The 20,597-nt window shown below is 44.5% G+C and overlaps 1 protein-coding gene across 1 annotated transcript in view; it reads right to left on the reverse strand.

The window, feature by feature from the left end:
• The window catches only part of ENTPD6 (ectonucleoside triphosphate diphosphohydrolase 6), a 166,134-nt gene that overhangs the window by 31,671 nt on the left and 113,866 nt on the right, over positions 1-20,597 (reverse strand). Inside the window, 1 exon segment of the mRNA XM_029594503.1 lies at positions 5,825-5,965. Within this exon segment, the coding sequence (XP_029450363.1) occupies positions 5,825-5,965 (141 nt within the window).

A 20,597-nucleotide genomic window follows, 5' to 3' on the forward strand; every position in this document is an offset into this window, starting at 1 on the left:
AGGGTACTCATTTTGTCCGCCTGGGCTTCAGTGCATGTTCCATACTCAAAAAGTCTCCGCCCCATATCACATAGCTCCTCTTTCATTTCCTCCACGGTTTCCCGAATTTCAGATTTAAAGGAGGTCAGATCGTGGCTCAGATCACCAAACCAGGCTTTGAACTCACCCCGAGTCGGTATTTCGGAATCAGGTAGCGCCGGGGAGTCAGCTGGAGCCGAAGATATCATATCTCCCGTCGCGGCGGCCATTTTGTTTTTTTTGGGTGAGTTTTCTCGGGCCAATTTTCGATAGGAAAACTTGATAAAGTCCGGTTTTTGTGCCCGATTCGCCATGTAATGCCCTCTGGGGTGCAGAGGATATAGGAGCCACGGCCCAAAAGCGAAGGATGGTCACGCTGTAAACTGGATGCTAAACGGTGAGGCCGGGAGCTCCGGGTTAGGCTGCCTCCCGAGTCGCTGACGTCATCAGCCCCCCCCTCCTCTTTTTTCTATATATCTGCTTTTTCTGCCTCCGGGCAGGTTGTACCTCATTACAATTGTAGCTGAGAAGATTTCGCCACCACCACTATGTGCTATGCAGAAATTATTTTCAGATTCCTCTCCACCCAGGGAATTCACAAATCTATTTCCTGAGACAACTGAGGACTCTTGGCTCCTTCTTTGATGATTCACATAGGCTACTGCAGTGGCATTGTCAGAATTCACCCTAACTCTCTGAGAAGGGACTTGAACCTTAAGAGAGCTAAACAAATCACCCTAGTTGCCAAATGATTCACCTCTTCCAGTGACCACTGCCCCTGAGCCACATATCCTAGACAATGAGCTCCCCAGCTAGAGAGATTGGCATCCATCATCAGCATGACCCAGGCTGTCGATTCAAAGTCCATATCTGCTTCCAGATTTCTGGAATCTGTCTACCAGGCCAAATGCTGCTTAACTGCAACTAGCAGTGGAAGCCTTCTGCAATAATACTGAGAATGAGGATTCCATCTAGACAATAGTGCCCTCTGGAGAGGCCTCATATGCGCCCTCACCCAAGGACCAGAATCAGTGCTGCTGCCAAAGAGATGAAGATAAGTCCACACTATTGGACTCTACTGCCAGCACAAACCAATCTGCTGCTGTAACCTCAGGACCCTTTGTTCTGTTAAGCGAACCTGGCAGTCTTCATGTCAAACAGAGCCCCTAAGTACCCCAGGGTCTGGGCAGATCTCAAACTGCTCTTGGAGAAATTCACAACCCAACCCAACTCTTGCAGTGAGTCCACCACTCTTTCAGTAGCCATAATACTCTCTTGCTTCAACTTTGCCCAGATGTGCCAATTGTTCAGATATGGATGCACCAGGGTTCCATCTATCCTGAGCACCGCTGCCACAACTGCCATCACCTTCAAGAAGATCCACGGAGTAGTAGCTAACCGAAAAGGCAGGGCTTGAAACTGAAAATGTCCTCTCAAGCCCGTAAAATGAAGTAATTTCTGATTACACTCCCTGATCAGAATATATAGATAAGCCTCCAAAAGATCCAAAGACGTGAGGTATTCCCCTATCTCACCACCATGATGACCGACTTCAGTGTCTCCATTTGGAAATGGGACACCTTGAAGAACTTGTTGACTTGTTTGAGGTCCAGAATAGGGCAATAGGAACCATCCTTCTTGGGCATCACATGGCAAACTGATTAATGTCCTTGACCTCACTGAGTCTTTGGGACTGAAACCACCACCTTCAAACAGAGAAGGCAATCCATGATCAATCTCACCAACTCCCTCTTTCTGGCAGAGCTGCATGGGGAAGCCATAAAAGCATTGGGAATTGGACTGGAGAGATCTAATGCATATCTTTTTCGTAGTATCTCCCAATTTTGATATAACAAGATAGGCAACCACCTATCATCAGTACTGACGGATGGGTCCCTGGGCACTCATTGGGAACTGCGGGAGGAACCTGCAGATCCTGAGGAAGTGTCTTTGCCTCTTCTCTTGGTCGCACAAAAGGATTCAATCCTAATCATCTGAAGAGTCACCCAGTTTGAACCTCCAGGAGTCACAAAATTTAGAACCCAGAGCTGATCTTAACACATTCCTGGGTCTGACCTCTGGGACCCTTGGCACCTTGGAATCACCCCACAACAGACATCTTCGAGGTCTTCCCTAAACAACAGATTCCATTTAAAGGGAAGTTTCCTCAGATTGATCTTAGAGATAAAATCTGCTGACCCATTACGCAGACATAGAAGTTACCTGGCTGCTATAATAAGGTCGTGAACCTTGCTGTACTGCAAACAGAATCAAAGGAAGTATCAGCTAGATAACTGCACCAGGTTCCAACTGGTACAACTCCTCACAAATACCCAACACTTCCTCTTGAACATGCTGCACCCAGTGCAAGTCATATCTTGCCACTGAGCAGCTATATGCTGCAATCTGCAGCGCCATACTAGCCATCTTGAAGGCCTACTTATAGATTGTCTCAATCTTCTGATTTTGCACATCTTTCAAAGATGCACCTTCCTCCATTGATATAGTTATCCTTTTGATGACCGAGATACCAGAGCATCAACCTTTGGAAATCTTAGCGTTTCCTTCACCAGTGTGTCCAATGGATACAATTTTAATAAGGAACAATCTCTCCTAAAATTTGCCTCAAAAGAAATCCATTCCATATCAATCAAGTTCTATTCTGCCTTATGCAGAGGAAAGGATCTTGAGTGCTTTCTAATACTGACGATAATAAACTCTTCAGAGGAGGAAGAAGACTCCTCCTCATCTGCAATATTCAAGGTCTACAAAAAAGGGAGCTTCTCTCTATGAAAGGGACAGAAAATGGAAGAGCCGTCATCGCCCTCAGGAGGGCACTCCTTCTTCCAGCTACCCATTTAAGCAAGCATCTTCTATATTCTGAAAATCCTCTAGGGAGTCACCAGAATCCAAGGAAAGGTCATTTTCTTTCCCCCAAAATTCCCTTTACGAGGTCTTTTAGGTCCTGAAGGGGCCTAAAAGTGCAGCAAAACTCAGAGTGGATTTCAAGATTGAACTCTGTCCCAAGGAGAAAGTTTTTCACATACAGCAAATAAACTCTGAACTTGGTTGCTCATGCCAAGGAGGACGGACGCTTGCACAGATAAAGGAACAGCCACTGCACTCAAACTAGCTGTCCCCAAAATGAAGCCACTTGTGACCTGCTCTGCATGATGAGAGTTAACCCCCCATCTCTCATATACTCCCGCACTCCCAAAATGCCCACCATTCCTGGCGTTGTGCTGGATTTCCCAGCGGGAACCGGCAGCTGGATGGATGTGCAGTCTTGGAAATTACCCCCTAGAGGGAACAGAATCAGAGGCATGATTGAAATGTTCTCCCTCCCAGCAAACGTGACATTTTTACAGTGCTGCCCGATTTTGGCCTGTGAATCCCTGCAGGCCACATATAAAGCTGCCTTTATCCCACACTCTGCAGAACCTGCAGCAATCTTCTTACTGTGTGGCAAACACCACTGCAGCCGGGACTCCCCAGTGAAGAAAGGCACTCATCTGGTGAAAGTTCAACTCCTAGCTGTTCCTCTCCCAGCAGCCAAAGCACTAAACTGCTGAATCTCTTGCGGTACTTAGCTTTTTTTTTTTTACAACTTTAAATTACAAATCAGGTCTCTCTTCTTATCTTAAAGAGGAAAGGTGGAGAGAGAGCTAAGGAAGAAGGGAGAAAAGGAGGGGAGAACCAAGTAACAAGAGACCAGTAGCCCCCAGGCCCAGCCCCTATTCAACTGAGGGCTTTCATCTCAGGAGACGTCTGTGACTGCAGAAGATCCAAGTTATGCTCAACTGAGGGAGGGAAAATTAATTTTTCACCACAGGAGCTGCCAGACAGAAATCTTTTCCTGTTCACCCAGTGTAACTGGACCTTAGTACAAAGCACGAAATACTCATCTACCATCTGCTGGAGACAGAAGATACTGGCAGGCTGTTGCTCGGATGTTTTTGGGTGACGTCAGCAAGTCTGTTGATCTCTGTCTCCATCTTCTAATTGGTAGGCATAACCCATTCATCTGGACCGGTCTGATTGGATGTGGAGGAAACCATTTTGTTTCTCTGAAGAACACCCTACCCAGAAAAATAAAGCTACAGACTCCACTACAGGCTCTGGTGAGTCGTCGTACAGATTGTCGTACAGATTATCATAGTCATACATATTGTACGACGGACTATGATAATCAACTTGACAAGGATAGACAGAGTCAAACTGGTGTTTGACAACAAACTCCAAGTAATTTTAAAACTGTAAATGTCTTACTGGGGGTGAAAGAAGGTGTAAGGCCCAATTCAAAACCTGGTAGCTATCATGCTCCTTCCAAAAAGACAGGAGATACATGCTGGGAAAAACCAAATTAGTCAAATGGATTTATGAAAGTCAATTTGGGAAGGATAATTTCTAAAGCAATTTATGTAAATAAAAAGCAAATTACCCAATTTCATCAGCTGTTTGAAAATTTCCCTCCTTCAGTGCAGCTAAAAGAGGCTTTTAACCACACTGAGAAGAGGCACTCCTGGGGGATACTAGGGAGGAAAAGTACACATAGATGGCATTTTTCAAATATTTGCATATACTTTTCTAGCAAATATCTACCCACAGAAAAGGCAGGTGCAAGTGGCCATGTGAACTTTGTATCCATGGCAAATTTCAAAGCAAAAGTACATGCGTATTCTCATTTTGAAAACTGAAGCAAAGTTCCCTGGTAAAAAGCACATGTGGTCTTTGTCTCAATGCAGTTTGAAAATTACCCCTACCGATGCTGCAGGACACACTCCATGAATAACATCATTTCAGCTGCTCAAGTTCTTTCAGTTGCAAAATACCTCAACGTGCTCAAAAACAAATGACCCAGTAGTAATACTACGCCCTTCCATGTGATGACCTGGATTCAATTCCTGGATAAGGACTCTGCTTCCTGGGCCAGCTGGAAATGCTGCAGAAGTAGCATTCGTAGCTCAACAGCAACAACTAGCAACCAAACTTAAGGGCCACATTACCTTTACTCACTGAAACAACAGGGATGTGAATATTGGAATGAACCTCAGAAAATTGTGAATGAAAGCTCATGGTGCCATAGCCCAAAGGATATTGGTTTTAACTGAGTTAGTGGTCATTGCTGGGCTCAAAAAAAATGAAAAAAAAAAAAATAGCATTTTAAAAAAGTTGAAAAACATAGCAGCTCTCAAAATTAAGCAGCAGCAGCAGCATCTGGTAAATAAAGTTTAAAACAGGCAAACTAAATTACAAAATAGAAACATGTCATGATCTGAACTGCATGGATTCTGGCGCTAAATGTCAGGAGATGGACAGTACAGCCTCATTTTTCCATTCTAAATCTAAACAGATGGCAACACAAAAAAAGTCATAATGTTCAAGCTTACCATGTAGTAATTATGGATTCCTCTGCTTTCCAACCAAGTATAACTTGAAATGATCATAAATCAGGAATGTCGCTAGGCATGGGCACACAAACCTATTTTCTAGTGCCCTGTGTGTTGCTGTCATCAAACTGGCCCAATGGGGCAGGTCGAATGGGACAAGTGAAGCTTAGCAGAAAAAAGCCTGCATCTTGTGAGGAATTCCTCTGCCTCCCACTCATGTCTTCAGAGAGACTGTCCCCACTTCAAGCACTAAACATTCAGCGTATCCCATGATGCTTCTGCCATGAGCCCATTGCCTCAACATGTGAGCTACTGCAAGGAAGATACCTAAAAAGGCTAAACTTTTTCTTGAGGTAATACAAACTCTCAAAACACAGCCTTACAATTAAATGAGAAAAAAAGGCAATTACCCTTACCAATTAAATTTACTTCGGCAGCTCGGTCAAAATAATAAGAGAATGCGTAGAAATCCAAGTCCAATGCTTCTTCTGTTTTATACACTTTCTTGTAGAGCATTTTTGCTACTTTCTTGGAACAGGACTCATACATAGGTTCCTCTAACAAAAATAAAATAGGAGTTTATATAAACACACTTTGATAACGGCTGTGCACTAATGTATTATTCTTGTGTTTGGAGCGGCGGTTACTACCCTTAACAGAAACGTGAGGGTAACCTGCACGGAGCGGCAGTTGCTGCCTTGGGAGGCTTGCTGGGCAAGCTGGATGGACCATTTTGCTCTTTTTCTGCCATCATTACACATGTTACTATGTACTACTGCACCAGCAAATATATTTATTTTATTTAAACATTTTTTCTATACCGGTATTAGTGGTAATATCATACCGGTTTACATCCGAACTGAAGGTTGAAAATACATCTAACAAGGACAAGGGTAGGGGATACAGAAAACGAAAGGGAAAGAAGTCGGAATATTGGCAGGAACAGAGGTCAAACTGAAAAAACTTAAATTAACCAAGATAAATAGCTTGCTGAATATTTACATGGAATAATATATTCTGATATTTGCAGTATTTTGAAGAGTACGTTCATATTCTGATATTTGCAGTATTTTGAAGAGTTTGTTCATATTCTATATATGTATTTATATACATATTCTATATAATGTATATAAATATATAGAATATATTCTATATATTCAAATATAGCTAGTCCATAGGGAAAATAAGCCCGTGTAGACTAAGGTGCTCCAAGCAATGTTGCAATTATTTGACACCAGATGGAAAGCACAGTAGGATTCCTAATAAGGGACGATATGGTTCACAGAACCAATGTTCAAAAGCCTCCTCTTCGTCCAGGCTGGAATGATGCAGACATGGGAAGGCCAGCAGCCAACTGCTGCTTCAGGGGCAACTCCTGCTGGCTCAAGAGTGGCACTGAAGAGTCAATGCTAAATGACAATTCCTTTCTAGCACTTGGTCAACAAGGGACATTAGGCTAGCTGAAGCAATCATCCTTGGAGCTTAGGGTGGGGCAGGGGGATGTCTATGAAAAACAAACAAGAAAAACAAACAAGAAAGGCCTACACCTTCACTACTACCCATGAAATAAAAGCTTGCCTCATAGGTATAGAAAAATGTTAAATAAATATATATATATATATATATATATATATATATATATATATATATATATATATATATATATATATATATATATAGCAAGCAAAAAAAAATTTTGGCGATTCTACTTCTACTAGTGCTAAAGCTTATATGCAAAAAACCCCCAACGTGCAGCCGTGGGAAACCATAAGCACTATTCTTATATTTAATGAATCAATTCAAATATGTAATGTTTCTTAGAAATGTAAATCTTTTATTGACAACTTTAACAAATATGCTAATAATTTAAGTGAAAAAATGTATTACAAAACATTAAATATTTCAAATATACTAAAATCTACTTTTAGTCCAATTAGTTATGACCCTCAGTCCTCTCCTATACCTATCCTCAATCTTACCCTAATTGAACTAAATATGCCCTAACCTCATTGATGTTATAATAGGTCTGTGTAAAGGAATACACCACTTATTGCTTTAACAATCTTATACCATGTAGCTTAAATTACATTCCTTTATCTAAACAGTTAACATGTATTAGTGGTGTATCTCCTTTAGCTGATTCTTTTTCCTGTCCCGACAAGGTCCTCGTTTCGCCAATGTTGGCTTCTTCAGGGGAATACTTTTATTAAGACCCGACATCAATGGAAACCAATGACTTCCATCACTTGTATCTGTACTTTGAACGGAGTGGATTCAGAAAAGACACATTCACTTCACTCCGGCTCAATAGCTCCTAATTTTTAATGTATGAAGTTTCCTGAATGTGAAGTTTCCCGAATATATATATATATATATACACATACATACATACATACATACATACATACATGGCTTTAGGCAAAATCATACCCATGAATCTACTTTATAATTCTATGCAATAACAATGTGTGTGGTATATACCAGTGGTTCCCAAACCTATCCTGGAGGAACCCCAGCCAGTCAGGTTTTCAGGATATCCACAATGAATATGTAATGAGATAAAATGTGCTTGCTTTGGAGGTAGTGCAGGTAAATTTATTTCATGCATATTCTTTAAGGATATCCTGAAAACCCGACTGGTTGGAAGTCCCCCAGGACAGGTTTGGGAACCTCTGGTATATACAATCTCTATAGGAGCAACTACCACCAGAATGGAGTCAAAAGCAGGGAGCCAAAGACCATGAGAAGCCACAGCGCTTTTCTTCTCTAGCTCTTATTTTGTGGCCCCAAGTTGACTGGGAATGCTCTTATTTGTGGCCCCCAGTGCATTCAGTTTATCAATATAAAAAAACCTGTATTTTAATGCTTGCTCTGAGCAGTCTCCTTAGAAAGGAAGTATAAAATACCTTGCCTGCTACTTTAAGGAGATTAAAACCCGAAGTAAACCACAACATAATAAAAGCAGCCCCTTAGCAGGACCACAAGGAAATGGGGAAAAGCTCTCATAAAAACTGAGGAGACTGGCATTTATATGGTAATGAAGGGGATGTTCTTCCATATTTGGTGGAAATGTGGTTTGCTTCAGTTTTGTTGGGATGGGGTAACTGGATTAAATTAATAAGGTGATAAGTATTAAAATCCTTAAGGATCCTATGTTATTATAACTGTCTATGACTATGAGAAGCTGCAGCAAAAGATTAATCTCTCTCAAATTATAATCACAGTTAGGTGTGAAATAGCTGCAGCTTGGAAGGTGAAGTTTAAAAAAACAGATTCCAACTCTTAAATAACATGCACATACTTTGAAACACTTAAAGGATCTTCCAAAGAAATGATCCTTCCAAACTTCTCTTGAATAAATGAAGAGGAAGAAAAAGAAAAAAGCAACAAAAAGTAAACTTCTCGTTGCCTCTTAATCTCTGTAAACTAAGGTACACTGCTTCAAAGGCTGCACAGGCCCAACTTCCTGGGAAGGTCCTGGACTGGTGTTGCAAGATTCAAGGAAAGTGAATTGTCAGGTATGACTATATTTTTCCTTCTTTATCATCCTGTTACACTAGTCCAGATGTGTGAGTAGTATCTAAGCCCAATTAATCTAGGAGAGAGGAAGTTAGGGCTGCCCTGAGAACACCAGTTCTAAAGGACATGTCCTTTTTTGCATGAACATCCAGATTGAAATGTTTAGTGAAAGAATGTAAAGAAGACCAAGTGACCGCCTTACAAATATCCTCCAGGGCAAGAGTGGAAGCTCCGCCCAAGAAGAAATTTGAGCTTTCACCGAGTTTTCCTGAAGGACCCCTGGAGGCTGCTGACCTTTCAGTCAATAAGCTGAATCTATTGCTTTTTTCTTCCTTTTAAATCATCTAGCCAAAAAGTTTTTAGAAGCTGTGTTGCCCTTCCAAAGCCCTGCAATTAAAACAAATGTGTCAGATTTCTGAAAAAAGGATTAATAGACTGCTAAACACTTAAGAACCCGACTGACATCGAGTAGCTGAAATGTCCTGTCTTTACCATGACTCTCTTCTTGTGAACACTTAAAGATAGTCTGATTTAAGAGGAACACAGAAACCAGTTTAGGTCAAAAGGACTGGTCTACAAGATATTGAAAACAATGAGAAAACCAGAAAAGGATTTCTGCAAAACATGGCTTGCAATTCAGAAATACCTCCAGTTAAACAAATAGCAACCAGAAAAATCACTTTCAGTGATAAAACCTACAGAAAGGTTCTGCTAAGAGGTTCATATGGCAAGCCCACTAAAGCTCTATGAACCAAATTAAGATCCCATTGAAGAACCAAGGGCCTAAAAGGACACTGAAGATGTTAACTCCTTGGAGGAAAATGAGAAGAGCATGTTTGCTTACCGTAAACGGTGTTTTCCGTAGAAAGCAGGATGAATTAGCCATGCTATTTGGGTGACGTCACCAACAGCACTCTCAGACGTTCTGTTCTCTGAGTCAAAGTTCTGATTTTGCTGTGTGGCTCTTCCTGCGCAAAGTGCGTACTGGTCTCTTCAGTTATTTATAAAGCTAGAAGGCAGCGTCATAATTAATTTAAGGAGATCTAGAGAAAAATCATGTCCAGGGAGGAGGGAGGGTACTCATGGCTAATTCATCCTGCTATCTACAGAAAAAGCAGAGTTGCTTACCTGTAACAGGTGTTCTCCCAGGACAGCAGGATGGTAGTCCTCACATATGGGTGATGTCACTGGACAGAGCCTTATCACAGAAAACCTGTCAAAGTTTCTAGAAAGCTTTGACTGGCACACTAAATGCACTGAGCAGGCCCAGCATGCTATGAGATCCCTGGGTCCACAGGGATCTCCCTTCAGTCTCGTTTGTAGCAAAAAGTGCGAGTGAAAAAATAAAATAATAAATGTTAGCGGACCCAACTCCGCGGGGTGGCGGTTGGGTTTCGTGAGGACTACATCCTGCTGTCCTGGGAGAACACCTGTTACAGGTAAGCAACTCTGCTTTCTCCCAGGACAAGCAGGATGGTAGTCCTCACGTATGGGTGATTAGCAAGCTACAGGCTGACTCATATTACAAGCCAATAGCAAACAACTTGTGCGGAGGCACAATAATTGGGGTGCTATAGGCAATGATGAGGCAGCTTAACATCACAGCAAGTGGTTGTGGAAGACGTTGGGGATTATAGTGGAAGAAAGCTTTTCAAGACAGATTGGCCAAAGGCAGAGTCTTGACAGACTTCCATATCTAAGCAGTAGGGGGCTGCAAATGTGTGAAGAGAGCTACAAGTCACAGCCTAGGAAATGTCAGCAATTGGTACTGAGTGATAGTGTGGTACCGATGTTGTTATGGCCGTTACAGAATGTGCCTTCACCCTCCCCTGGAGAGGAAGGCCTGCTTATTCATAGCAGAATTCAATACAGTCTGCTAGCCAGTTGGAGAGAGTTTGCTTGCCCGCTTGAACTCGCAGCTTGTCTTTGTCAAAGAAGGAAAGAGGTGGGTGTATTGCACATGGAATGCAGTGCGGTCTAGATATAATGCAAGTGCATGCTTACAGTCCAAGGTGTGGAAAACCCTCTCGCCCTGGTGAGAGAGAGGCCTTGGGAAAAAGTGGGCAGACTATATTCTGAGTAAGGTGAGAGGCTGCATCTACCTTAAGAAGAATATAAGAGTGAGTACAGAGGACCACTCAGTCACGGAAGAACCTAGGATCAGGTGAGTATGGAACAAGGGCTAAGCTGCACTGCCTCCTGGCAGAGCAGATAAGAGTCTGTGCGTGCTTATGTGTTGGAATACCACATTGCCACTATGCTGTCTGTGTGTATGCACAAAGGTTTGTGTGAGAGGCAGTGTTTTTAAGGCAATAAAGGGCATAACACATGGCTCGAAGCTCCAAGGAAGTTGATCCGAGACTCTTCATGGAGCGGAATAGACATATCTTGGGTTGGAAGGATACGGATTTGAGCACTTCAACCCTAGTTGAACATGACCGTGGCCAAGATTGGAGGATTTGGTACTGGATCGGTAATCAGGATCAGGGAAGAAAAAGGTTGAACGGCTTAGAGCCCCTGAAATTTGAAAATCCACTGAATCTTACTCATGGCTAGTCTGGCCATAGGAGTGACGTGGATAGTGAAATACCCCGTGGCCCAGCAATGAAAGAATTGATAGGCTGAGGCTAAGCTGCATGCATGCAGAAATGTGAAGAATTTAACAGGATGTATGTGTGGTTGTTGGGCAGGAAGTCCGTTGCAAACGTAGAGCCCAGAACCATTCCATATGGGATTTATGGTAGAGGATCACAAATCCCAGCCAAATTTATTTATTTATCACTTTTATATACAGACATTAGTGTGCAACATCATACCGGTTTAGATTAGAACTGACAGATGGAAAGTACAAAAAACGGTGAAGGGGATAAAAAGGCAACAAGAACGAACGGCCAGGTGGAGCAGGAAATATAACACAAATAACAAGTAAAATGCTGCAGTATAGGGAGAAATTTAGTACCAAATTACATACAATATAATAAATCAACTTATATACAATATAATATACAAATTTGAAAGTAGAGGCTCATACCAGAATCGTAAGCAAGGGTAGATAAGGGGTTGCCTGGGAGAGAAGATTCATAGTGAGTCTTGGAGAATTTAGAGCTCCTTGCTTGGATTGACTCCTATTAGGCAGTCGTCCATGCAAGGAAAAGCATGAATGCTGTTTTGCTCCATAGAGAAACAGCAGTCACTGCTAGGCATTTGGTGAAATACACAAGTTGTCGAAGCTAGTGCGAACTGTAGAACTTGGTAGTGGAATGTTGACGACTCACTATGAAGCGCATAGAAAGACCAGAGGAGAGAGGCAACCTACTTATTGTAATAAGGGAAGCATGGTGATGAGACACCATTCTGACCTTTCCCTTCTGAAGGGAATTGTTGAGATTTCTGAGGTCCAGGATGGGCGGAGATCGCAGGCTTTCTGTTGAAAGAAGGAATAGCGGGATTAAAATCCTCCACCTTGTTGCGTCCGGGGAACAGTACCCCGTGCCCTGGTTCTCAGTGGGATGGATGCTCTGATGTCTGGCAAGGTTGAAAAATCCAGGACCCTGCCCGACTGGCGGAGCTGGTGTAATCTGGATAACAGTTAGTCTCACGCGGGAGCATGAGCAGTAAAAGTCCTTCCCGCATCTCTCTCTGCTGTGCAAGAAAATGTAGAGAACTGTCGTCAGGTCTGAGGTGGGCTTGCAATTGGAGGCACTGTCTGCTGGATCTTGTGCATGGCAGATCAGCTAGTGTCCCAAAGTTGCTGGCAGAGAGGTTTCCCTTGGTGTTATGTCAAACATAGCTAGTAATAGCAATATGTGACACCAATATGGTTCCTGGAAGATAACACGACCTAGAACCTTCCGAAAACATCTGGTCCGTTTTAATGACCAGGTCTCGATGGGATCGTTGCTGAAGCGGGATCAGAGTACTCACTGCCCTTCATGGTGGAGGCACAGAAGGTGAGTCGGCGGCAATGATTTAGGCTGTCGTTGGTAGGTATCGCAACGAGGCAGTGCCATAATGGTGCAAATATGGCGGCTCCGGTGCTAGTAGATTTTGAGAGGCATCGAGGTCAGCCTGAGGGACATAAACATCCGGCTCCACTCTGTCAGCTGGTATGGTAGCGCAGTTACAGAGGAGACAGGCTAGGCATTACTGGCGCTTCCACATTATTTTGTGGTGGCTCAGTACCCGGCACCGTTGTCTGTGGGGAACGCCTTGGCGCAGAGGAGCACAGGACTCATGTACCCGGGCTCGCTTCGCAACCGGCACAATGGATATTGATGCAGGTGAGGAATCAGTGCCAGCACTGAACGTGGAACCACATCTGTGCTGGCTGTTTCCCCTCAGAGCTCGGCCCGGTCATTCTTCAGCACCGAGGAACTGCAACTGATGTCCATAACGGCATTGGCGACTGTTGTTTACCGTGGCAGTAGAGATGTTTCCCTCGGCGCTCGGACCGGTCTTTCCCCAGCACCGAGTAAGATGCCACCGATATCTTGGATGGCATCTGTGGCGGACGGTCACCAGGCCGGTGATGATGATTCCCATGGTGCTTGGCCCGGTCATTCCCCAGCACCGAGGTAGATGCCCTCGCTGTCTCGGATGGCGATTGGTGATGGACTGTCACCATGCCTTCACTGCTCCTGACACCCTTTTATCGCCCAAGGATTACACGGGGCTTTAGTTAAGAACCCGAAGTATGGAGCGTTTTGTTTAGTCGAGGGCATCGATTTTAGGTGCTTCGGTAGTATCGACGGTATCGATGGCGGCACTGAAGGTGGCATCGAAGGCATCATCAAAGGCATCGACGGAGACATCGGTGGAATTGATAGCAGCACTGACGGAGGCATCAGTGGAATCAACAAGGGCATCGACGACAGTAACAGCATCGACACGGGCATCAAAGGAGGCATCATGAGGGCACAGAGGGAATCGATGGAGACACCGATGGAATCGATGAGAGCATCGGTGGCATCAACGGTAACTGGACGTCCCTATCCTTCTAGCCCCGATAACCCGGTGAAGGATCGCAGGAAGGACACTCGCAGGCATTGTGGGGCTGACAGAGGGTGATAAACATAGGGAGAAAGAAGGCCGCAATTTGGTTGGTAACCAGGGGAAACAGTTAGTGAGGTGACAGGAACCAACTGAAAAACAGGGCATAGTACTCACCAAGCGTTGATGAAGTGTACATGAAGGGAGACCAGTGTAGGGGAAAATGATTTGTGAAGTAAAACTTCAAATGTTTCCGTGAGGAAAAGTTGTGAGAAATCTCTCACAGAGCTCCTGAACGAGAGGCAAACTGCATCGTGGAAAAAAAAAGAGAGACTGAAGGGAGACCCCTGTGGATACAGGGATCATAGCATGCTGGGCATGCTCAGTGCATTCAGTGTGCAAGTCAAAGCTTTCTAGAAACTTTGACAGAAAAGTTTTCCGTGATAGGGCTTTGTCCAGTGACTTCACCCATATGTAAGGCTACCATCCTGCTTGTCCTGGGAGAACACTGTTATGGTAAGCAGACATGCTCTTTTCTGTCGATAGCCAGGCTGAATTAGCCATGCTATTTGGGAGTCCCAAGCTTTAGGGAAAAAGAATAATGAGTAAAAGCAGAGGTGAACTACCTCATCATTCTAGCAAGTTATCAGAAAGTTGTTTTTTTTTCCCATTACTCCCCCCGTGGACATGGTTTTTCCGGTTAACTACACTTGACAAACTGCGTTGTTCCCAACCTATCTGAAGCAGTTAGTTGATCCAGGCAGTAATGTGCAGTAAAGGTGTGGACTGATGACCAAGCAGCTTTACATATGTCTTCTATGGGTACGTTTCGAAGATGTGCAATAGAGGACGCTGTCGCTCGCACTTGATGAGCAGAAACTGAGCCATATAAGGGCACAAGTGCTGAATCGTGACATAATTGAATACAATCTGTGATCCAATTGGTTACTGATCTTTGAAGACTGATATTCCCAACGAGTTAGAGTTGAATGAGATGAACAATTGGGATGATTGCCTATGAGGCTGTGTCCTCTGTTTATAACAGGCTAAGCTCGTTTAACAATCCAAGGTATGGGAGTAGGAACTTCTCTCTTGTTATTGTGTAGTTTAGGAAAGAAGGTTGGTAGTGAAAATTGTCCTGATTGATGTGGAAAACTGAAACCACTTTAGGAAGGAATTTGAATGAATCCTAAGTACCACTTTGTCATGAATAAACTTTAAGTAAGAAAGGAAGTGAAGTAAGGCTTGTAGCTCACTTACTCATTGGGCCGAAGTGATTGCTACTAGAAAAAGCTCTTTCCAAGTGAGATATTGAAAATGTGAGCTTTGTAAGGGTTCAAAAGGAGAATTCATTAGAACTGATAATACAATGTTCAAATCCCAAGGCACTGGAGATTAGAGGATCAGGAGATGAAGATTAAGGAGTCCTTCCATGAAACCAGAAATTAAGGGATTAGAGGCTACTGACGAGTCTATTCCCTTTCGTGATAAGCAGCTATCTAACTCAGGTGTACTCTGACTGATGATGTCGATAAGCCCGCTTTGGAGAGATGTAATAGGTAATTGAGGATATCTTTGGGTTCCAAGGAGAAGGGACTAATGTCTCGAAGTCAGTACCACTCGGCATATCTTTTCCATTTGAAGGAATAGTTCCGTCTGGTCGACGGTTTTCTAGCTGCTATGATAATCTTTTGAATATCCGATAAAAGAGTTAAGCTCAATAAGATCTCACATTCAACATCCAAGCTGTCAAGTGTAGGGAGGAGTGCAGAGGATGGAGAAGACAACCATCTTCCTGGGTCAAGAGGTCCAGGTCTTGACCAAGATCTATTGGTTCACTTTCAGAGTACTGAACCAGATAAGCAAACCATGGCTGTCTCAACCACGCAAGAGCTATGAGAACCATGTGAGCTTTGTCCCACATTATCTCTTGAACTGAAATGTGGAATCGGGGGGAAACGCATGAAGGAGACCTTACGACCATGACATTAGGAAGGCTTCCTGTGCTCTTCTGTATGCGCTTAGGTAAATGGAACAACGTTTTATTTTCCGTGGCAAATAGGTGTATCCAAGGTCGACCCCAATGCTGGAAGATCTGGTTTGCTGTAGCCTAGTTGAACGACCATTTGTGAGGATGAAATATTCTGCAGACACAGTCAGCTAGTGTATTTGCTATCCCCGGTAAGTATGTGACTCTCAAGGTGATCATGTTGTCGAGGGTCCATTCCCAACTCCAAAAACGGCTTCCTTACAAAGGAACCAGGATCCCGATCTACCCTGTTTGTTCACATAAAACATGGCTACTTGATTGTCCGTATGAATCATGAGGGTATGACCCCATAACAAATGCGTTGAAGACATTATAGCATACCTCATGGCCCTGAGTTCTAGGAGATTTATCTGGTAATGAAGTTCATTTGGTGACCAATAACCTTGAGTTTTGTAATGGAGTAGTTGAGCCCTCCCCAGCCCTGGGTGGAAGCATCTGTAGTAAGAACTAGGGTGTGGGTTGGGTCCCGAAGGGGTGCTCCTATAGACAGGACCATTGGATTTAACCACCATATGGAATTTGATAGAATTAGAGTAGTGGACATTGGTTGAAGATAGTGTCCATTAAGACTTCAAAGCCCCATTGGAGCTGTCACATGTGTAGGTGAGTGTAAGGTACCACATGGATGGCTGCTGCCATATGACTTAATAGTATCAGGATTTGGCGGGTAGTGACTCTTGATTTGATGAGTAATTCTGTACATAACTGATTAATCTGTTCAATCCTTTCTTGAGGAGGGAATGCTCGAGACTGGATTGAATCTATTCTGGCCCCTATGAACTGTAGAATTTGCGTCTGAGTATTAACTTCTTGTAATTGACGAGGAACCCTAAGGATTCGAGACAAGTTATCGTGGATTCTAAATGTAGACATAGGGATATCTGGTTGGGGAAGACTATCAGCCAATCGTCCAGATAGGGAAACAGGCAGAACCCCTGAAGTGAGCCACAGCCACAGCCAGACATTTGGTAAATACTCTGGGAGCAAAGGATAGACCGAAGGGGAGAACCTTGTATTAGTAGCATGTGGAATTCACTTGGAAGCACAGGTACCGCCAACAATGAGGAGTGTATTGGAATGTACGTATAGGCATCTTTGAGGTCCAACTAACACATTCAGTTGCTCTCTTGGATGAATGGTAGGGACTAGCTTAAGGAATGTTCATTTAGAATTTCTCTTTCCGAAGGTATTTGTTTAGGGAGTGCAAGCCCAGAGTAGGATGGAGACCTCCTGAGCGCTTTGGGATGAGGAAGTATTGGGAGTAGTATCCCGTACTGATCTGGTGCTTGGGCACCAATTGAATGGCCCGCTTTTGGATTAGAGCATGGATCTCCTGTGACAGAAGAGGCAACTGAGAAGTATCCTTCAACTGGGCTGTATGATGTGGAAGCGGAGGTTGAAATAGGAAATTCAAATGATAACCCTTGTGGACAATTCGAAGCACCCATTGATCCGAAGAGATTTTGTTCCATTGTGAGGCAAAGGTCTTTATTACTGCCCCCTACAGGGAAGTGAGGCTGTAGCTGGGCATTTCTCAAAAAGCTGGTAGAGGCTTCTGTAGAAACGATTGGGAGGGCTTTTGCTGTTTCCTGTCTATTGGTGTCCCCTAGATGGAACCTGTTGAGTCTGTTAACATGGTTACTGAAAAGACTGGAATTGCTAACATCTATAAGGTGGAAAATAATATTTATATGGCTTTCTTTGGTTATAATACGGTCTCCTATATTCTGTTGATAAGTAAGTCTCGATGTCAGTCGCGGATCTGAGACTGCTGACAGAGATTGAACTGCCACATTTTGTTCTTTAAACTGGGTTACTGTATCTTTCAGCTTCTCGCCGAATATGTTGTCTCCCAAACAGGGAAAATTGGCTAGTTTGACTGTACTTCTTCTCTGATGGAACTAGAGCGGAGCCAGGTTACCAGACAAGCACTATAGCATTTGCTGAGGTCCTTGAAGAAGTCTCAAAAGACTCATATACCACTCTAAGTAAATGTCTTAGACCTTCTTGCATGTCATAGAACAAAGTAGAGAAATTACTTACCTGATAATTTCGCTTTCCTTAGTGTAGACAGATGGACTCGGGACCAATGGGTATAGTGTACTCCTGATAGCAGTTGGATACTGATCAGATTTCAATCTGACGTCAGCCCTAGTACATATACCCCTGCAGGAAGTGCAGCTCTCAGTATTCTCCTCGAAAAGCATTGTGGATATATGTATGACTGACTAATTTGAATGACTTGTATAACTTCATAACTTGAAGAACTTGATTAACTTTATAACTTGATTAACTTGAGCTGGTTGAATTGGCCATAGCTGGAGACCGCCAGTGCCCTCAACCGGTAAACGTCGACACCCATAGGATGGGTGTCCTAGATGAAGGAAAGCATGGCTTACCCTTGAGTCACTCGAGCATTCCATGAGTAACGGCAGCCGTGGGTAGGATGCTGAGTCCTTCTGTCTACACTAAGGAAAACAAAATTATCAGGTAAGTAATTTCTCCATTTCCTAGCGTGTAGCAGATGGACTCAGGACCAATGGGATGTATAAAAGCTACTCCCGAACTGGGTGGGAGGCTGTCAGTGACCCACTTAGTACTGCTCTTGCAAATGCTGTGTCCTCCCGAGCCTGAACATCCAGGTGGTAAAACCTGGAGAAGGTGTGGATGGAGGACCATATCGCCGCCCTGCAAATCTCGGCGGGTGACAACATCTTTGTTTCTGCCCAGGACACTGCCTGGGCTCTAGTAGAATGGGCCTTGACTTGTAGAGGCGGAGGCTTGCCTGCTTCTAAGTAAGCCACCTTGATGACTTCTTTGATCCAGCGGACTATGGTTGCTCGCGAGGCCGCTTCCCCTTGCCTCTTCCCGCTGTGAAGGACAAATAGGTGGTCCGTTTTTCGTACGGGATCCAACATTTCAGGTATCTGGATAGGAGTCTGCCGATGTTGAGGTGGCGTAGACGTCGAGCCTCTTCTGAATTCTTATGTTCATCTGGCGATGGTAGTGAGATGGTTTGGTTGATATGGAAGTGAGACACCACTCTGGAGAGGAATGACTGAACTGTGTGTAACTGGATGGTTCCCGGGGTGAGTCTGAGGAACGGCTCTCGGCATGACAGTGCTTGTAGCTCGGATATATGACGGGCTGAACAAACTGCCAGCAGGAAGGCTGTCTTCAATGTTAGTAGTCGGAGAGACAGGCCACGGAGAAGTCTGAAAGAGGCTCCTGCTAAGAAATCCAGGACCAGGTTGAGGTTCCAAAGAGGTACCAGCCACTTTAGAGGGGATCGGATGTGCTTGACTCCTTTCAAGAGGCGTGAAACATCCGGGTGAGAGGCTATGGTGTCGCCCTCGTGCTTGGTTCTGTAGCATGACAATGCGGCCACCTGTACCTTGATGGAGTTGAGGGACAATCCCTTCTGTAGGAATTCCAAGATCGCAGGAATTTTTTACTGAGCATGGTATGATGTCGTGGTCCTCGCACCAGGCTTCGAATATTCTCCAAATCCTTATGTATGTTAGAGATGTAGAGAATTTGCGTGCTCTGAGTAGGGTGTCGATTACAGCCCCCGAGTATCCTCTCTTTCTCAGGCGAGCCCTCTCAATGGCCAGACTGTAAGAGAGAATAGAGCTGGATCCTCATGGAGGATTGGCCCTTGTTGGAGCAGGTCTCTGTGTGGAAGTGGTGGCAGGGGAGTTCCTGTCAGTAGTCTTTGTATGTCTGCGTATCACGGCCTTCTTGGCCAGTCCGGGGCCACAAGAAGTACTGGTCCCCTGTGTAGTCCAATCTTGTGAATGATGGCGCCTAATAGGGGCCACGGCGGGAAGGCGTACAACAGAGTCTCCTGTGGCCAGGTCTGCACCAGGGTGTCGATCCCCTGGGACTGAGGTTCCCACCTGCGACTGAAGTAACTGGGCACTTGGCGTTGGACCGGTTTGCCAGAAGGTCCATACTTGGTGTTCCCCAACGGTTCACCATCAGTTGGAATGCTGCGGTCGATAGCTTCCATTCTCCTGGGTCTAGACTTTCTCTGCTGAGGTAATCAGCCGTGATGTTGTCTTTCCCGGCGATGTGGATGGCCGAGATCTCCTGGAGATTCCCTTCCGCCTATGACATTAGGGGGTCTATTTCCAGAGACACCTGTTGGCTTCTGGTTCCTCCCTGACGGTTGATGTAGGCCACTGTTGTGGCGTTATCCGACATAACTCTGACCGCTTTGTCTCGGAGTCTGTGACCGAACCGTAAGCAGGCTAGTCTGACTGCCCGGGCTTCTAGGCGATTGATGTTCCATCCCGACTTCTGCGTTCCACTGCCCTTGGGTGGTTAGCTCTTCGCAGTGTGTGCCCCATCCTCGTAGGCTGGCATCCGTGGTGAGCAAGAACCAGGTCGGTGAGGATAGTCTTGTTCCCTGGCTCAGGTGGTCGTCTTGTAGCTACCATCGTAGTTGGGTCCGAACTCTGCCCGGGAGCTGTAGATGTACGGCATAGTTCTGGGACAGTGGATTCCATCGCGATAGGAGAGAGCGCTGTAGGGGTCTCATGTGAGCTCATGCCCATGGTACTACCTCCAGAGTGGATGCCATGAGACAGAGGACTTGTAGGTAATCCCATGCTGTGGGGCGAGGTTCG

Source organism: Rhinatrema bivittatum, chromosome 3 (genome assembly GCF_901001135.1).
Source record: "Rhinatrema bivittatum chromosome 3, aRhiBiv1.1, whole genome shotgun sequence".
NCBI lineage: Eukaryota > Metazoa > Chordata > Amphibia > Gymnophiona > Rhinatrematidae > Rhinatrema > Rhinatrema bivittatum.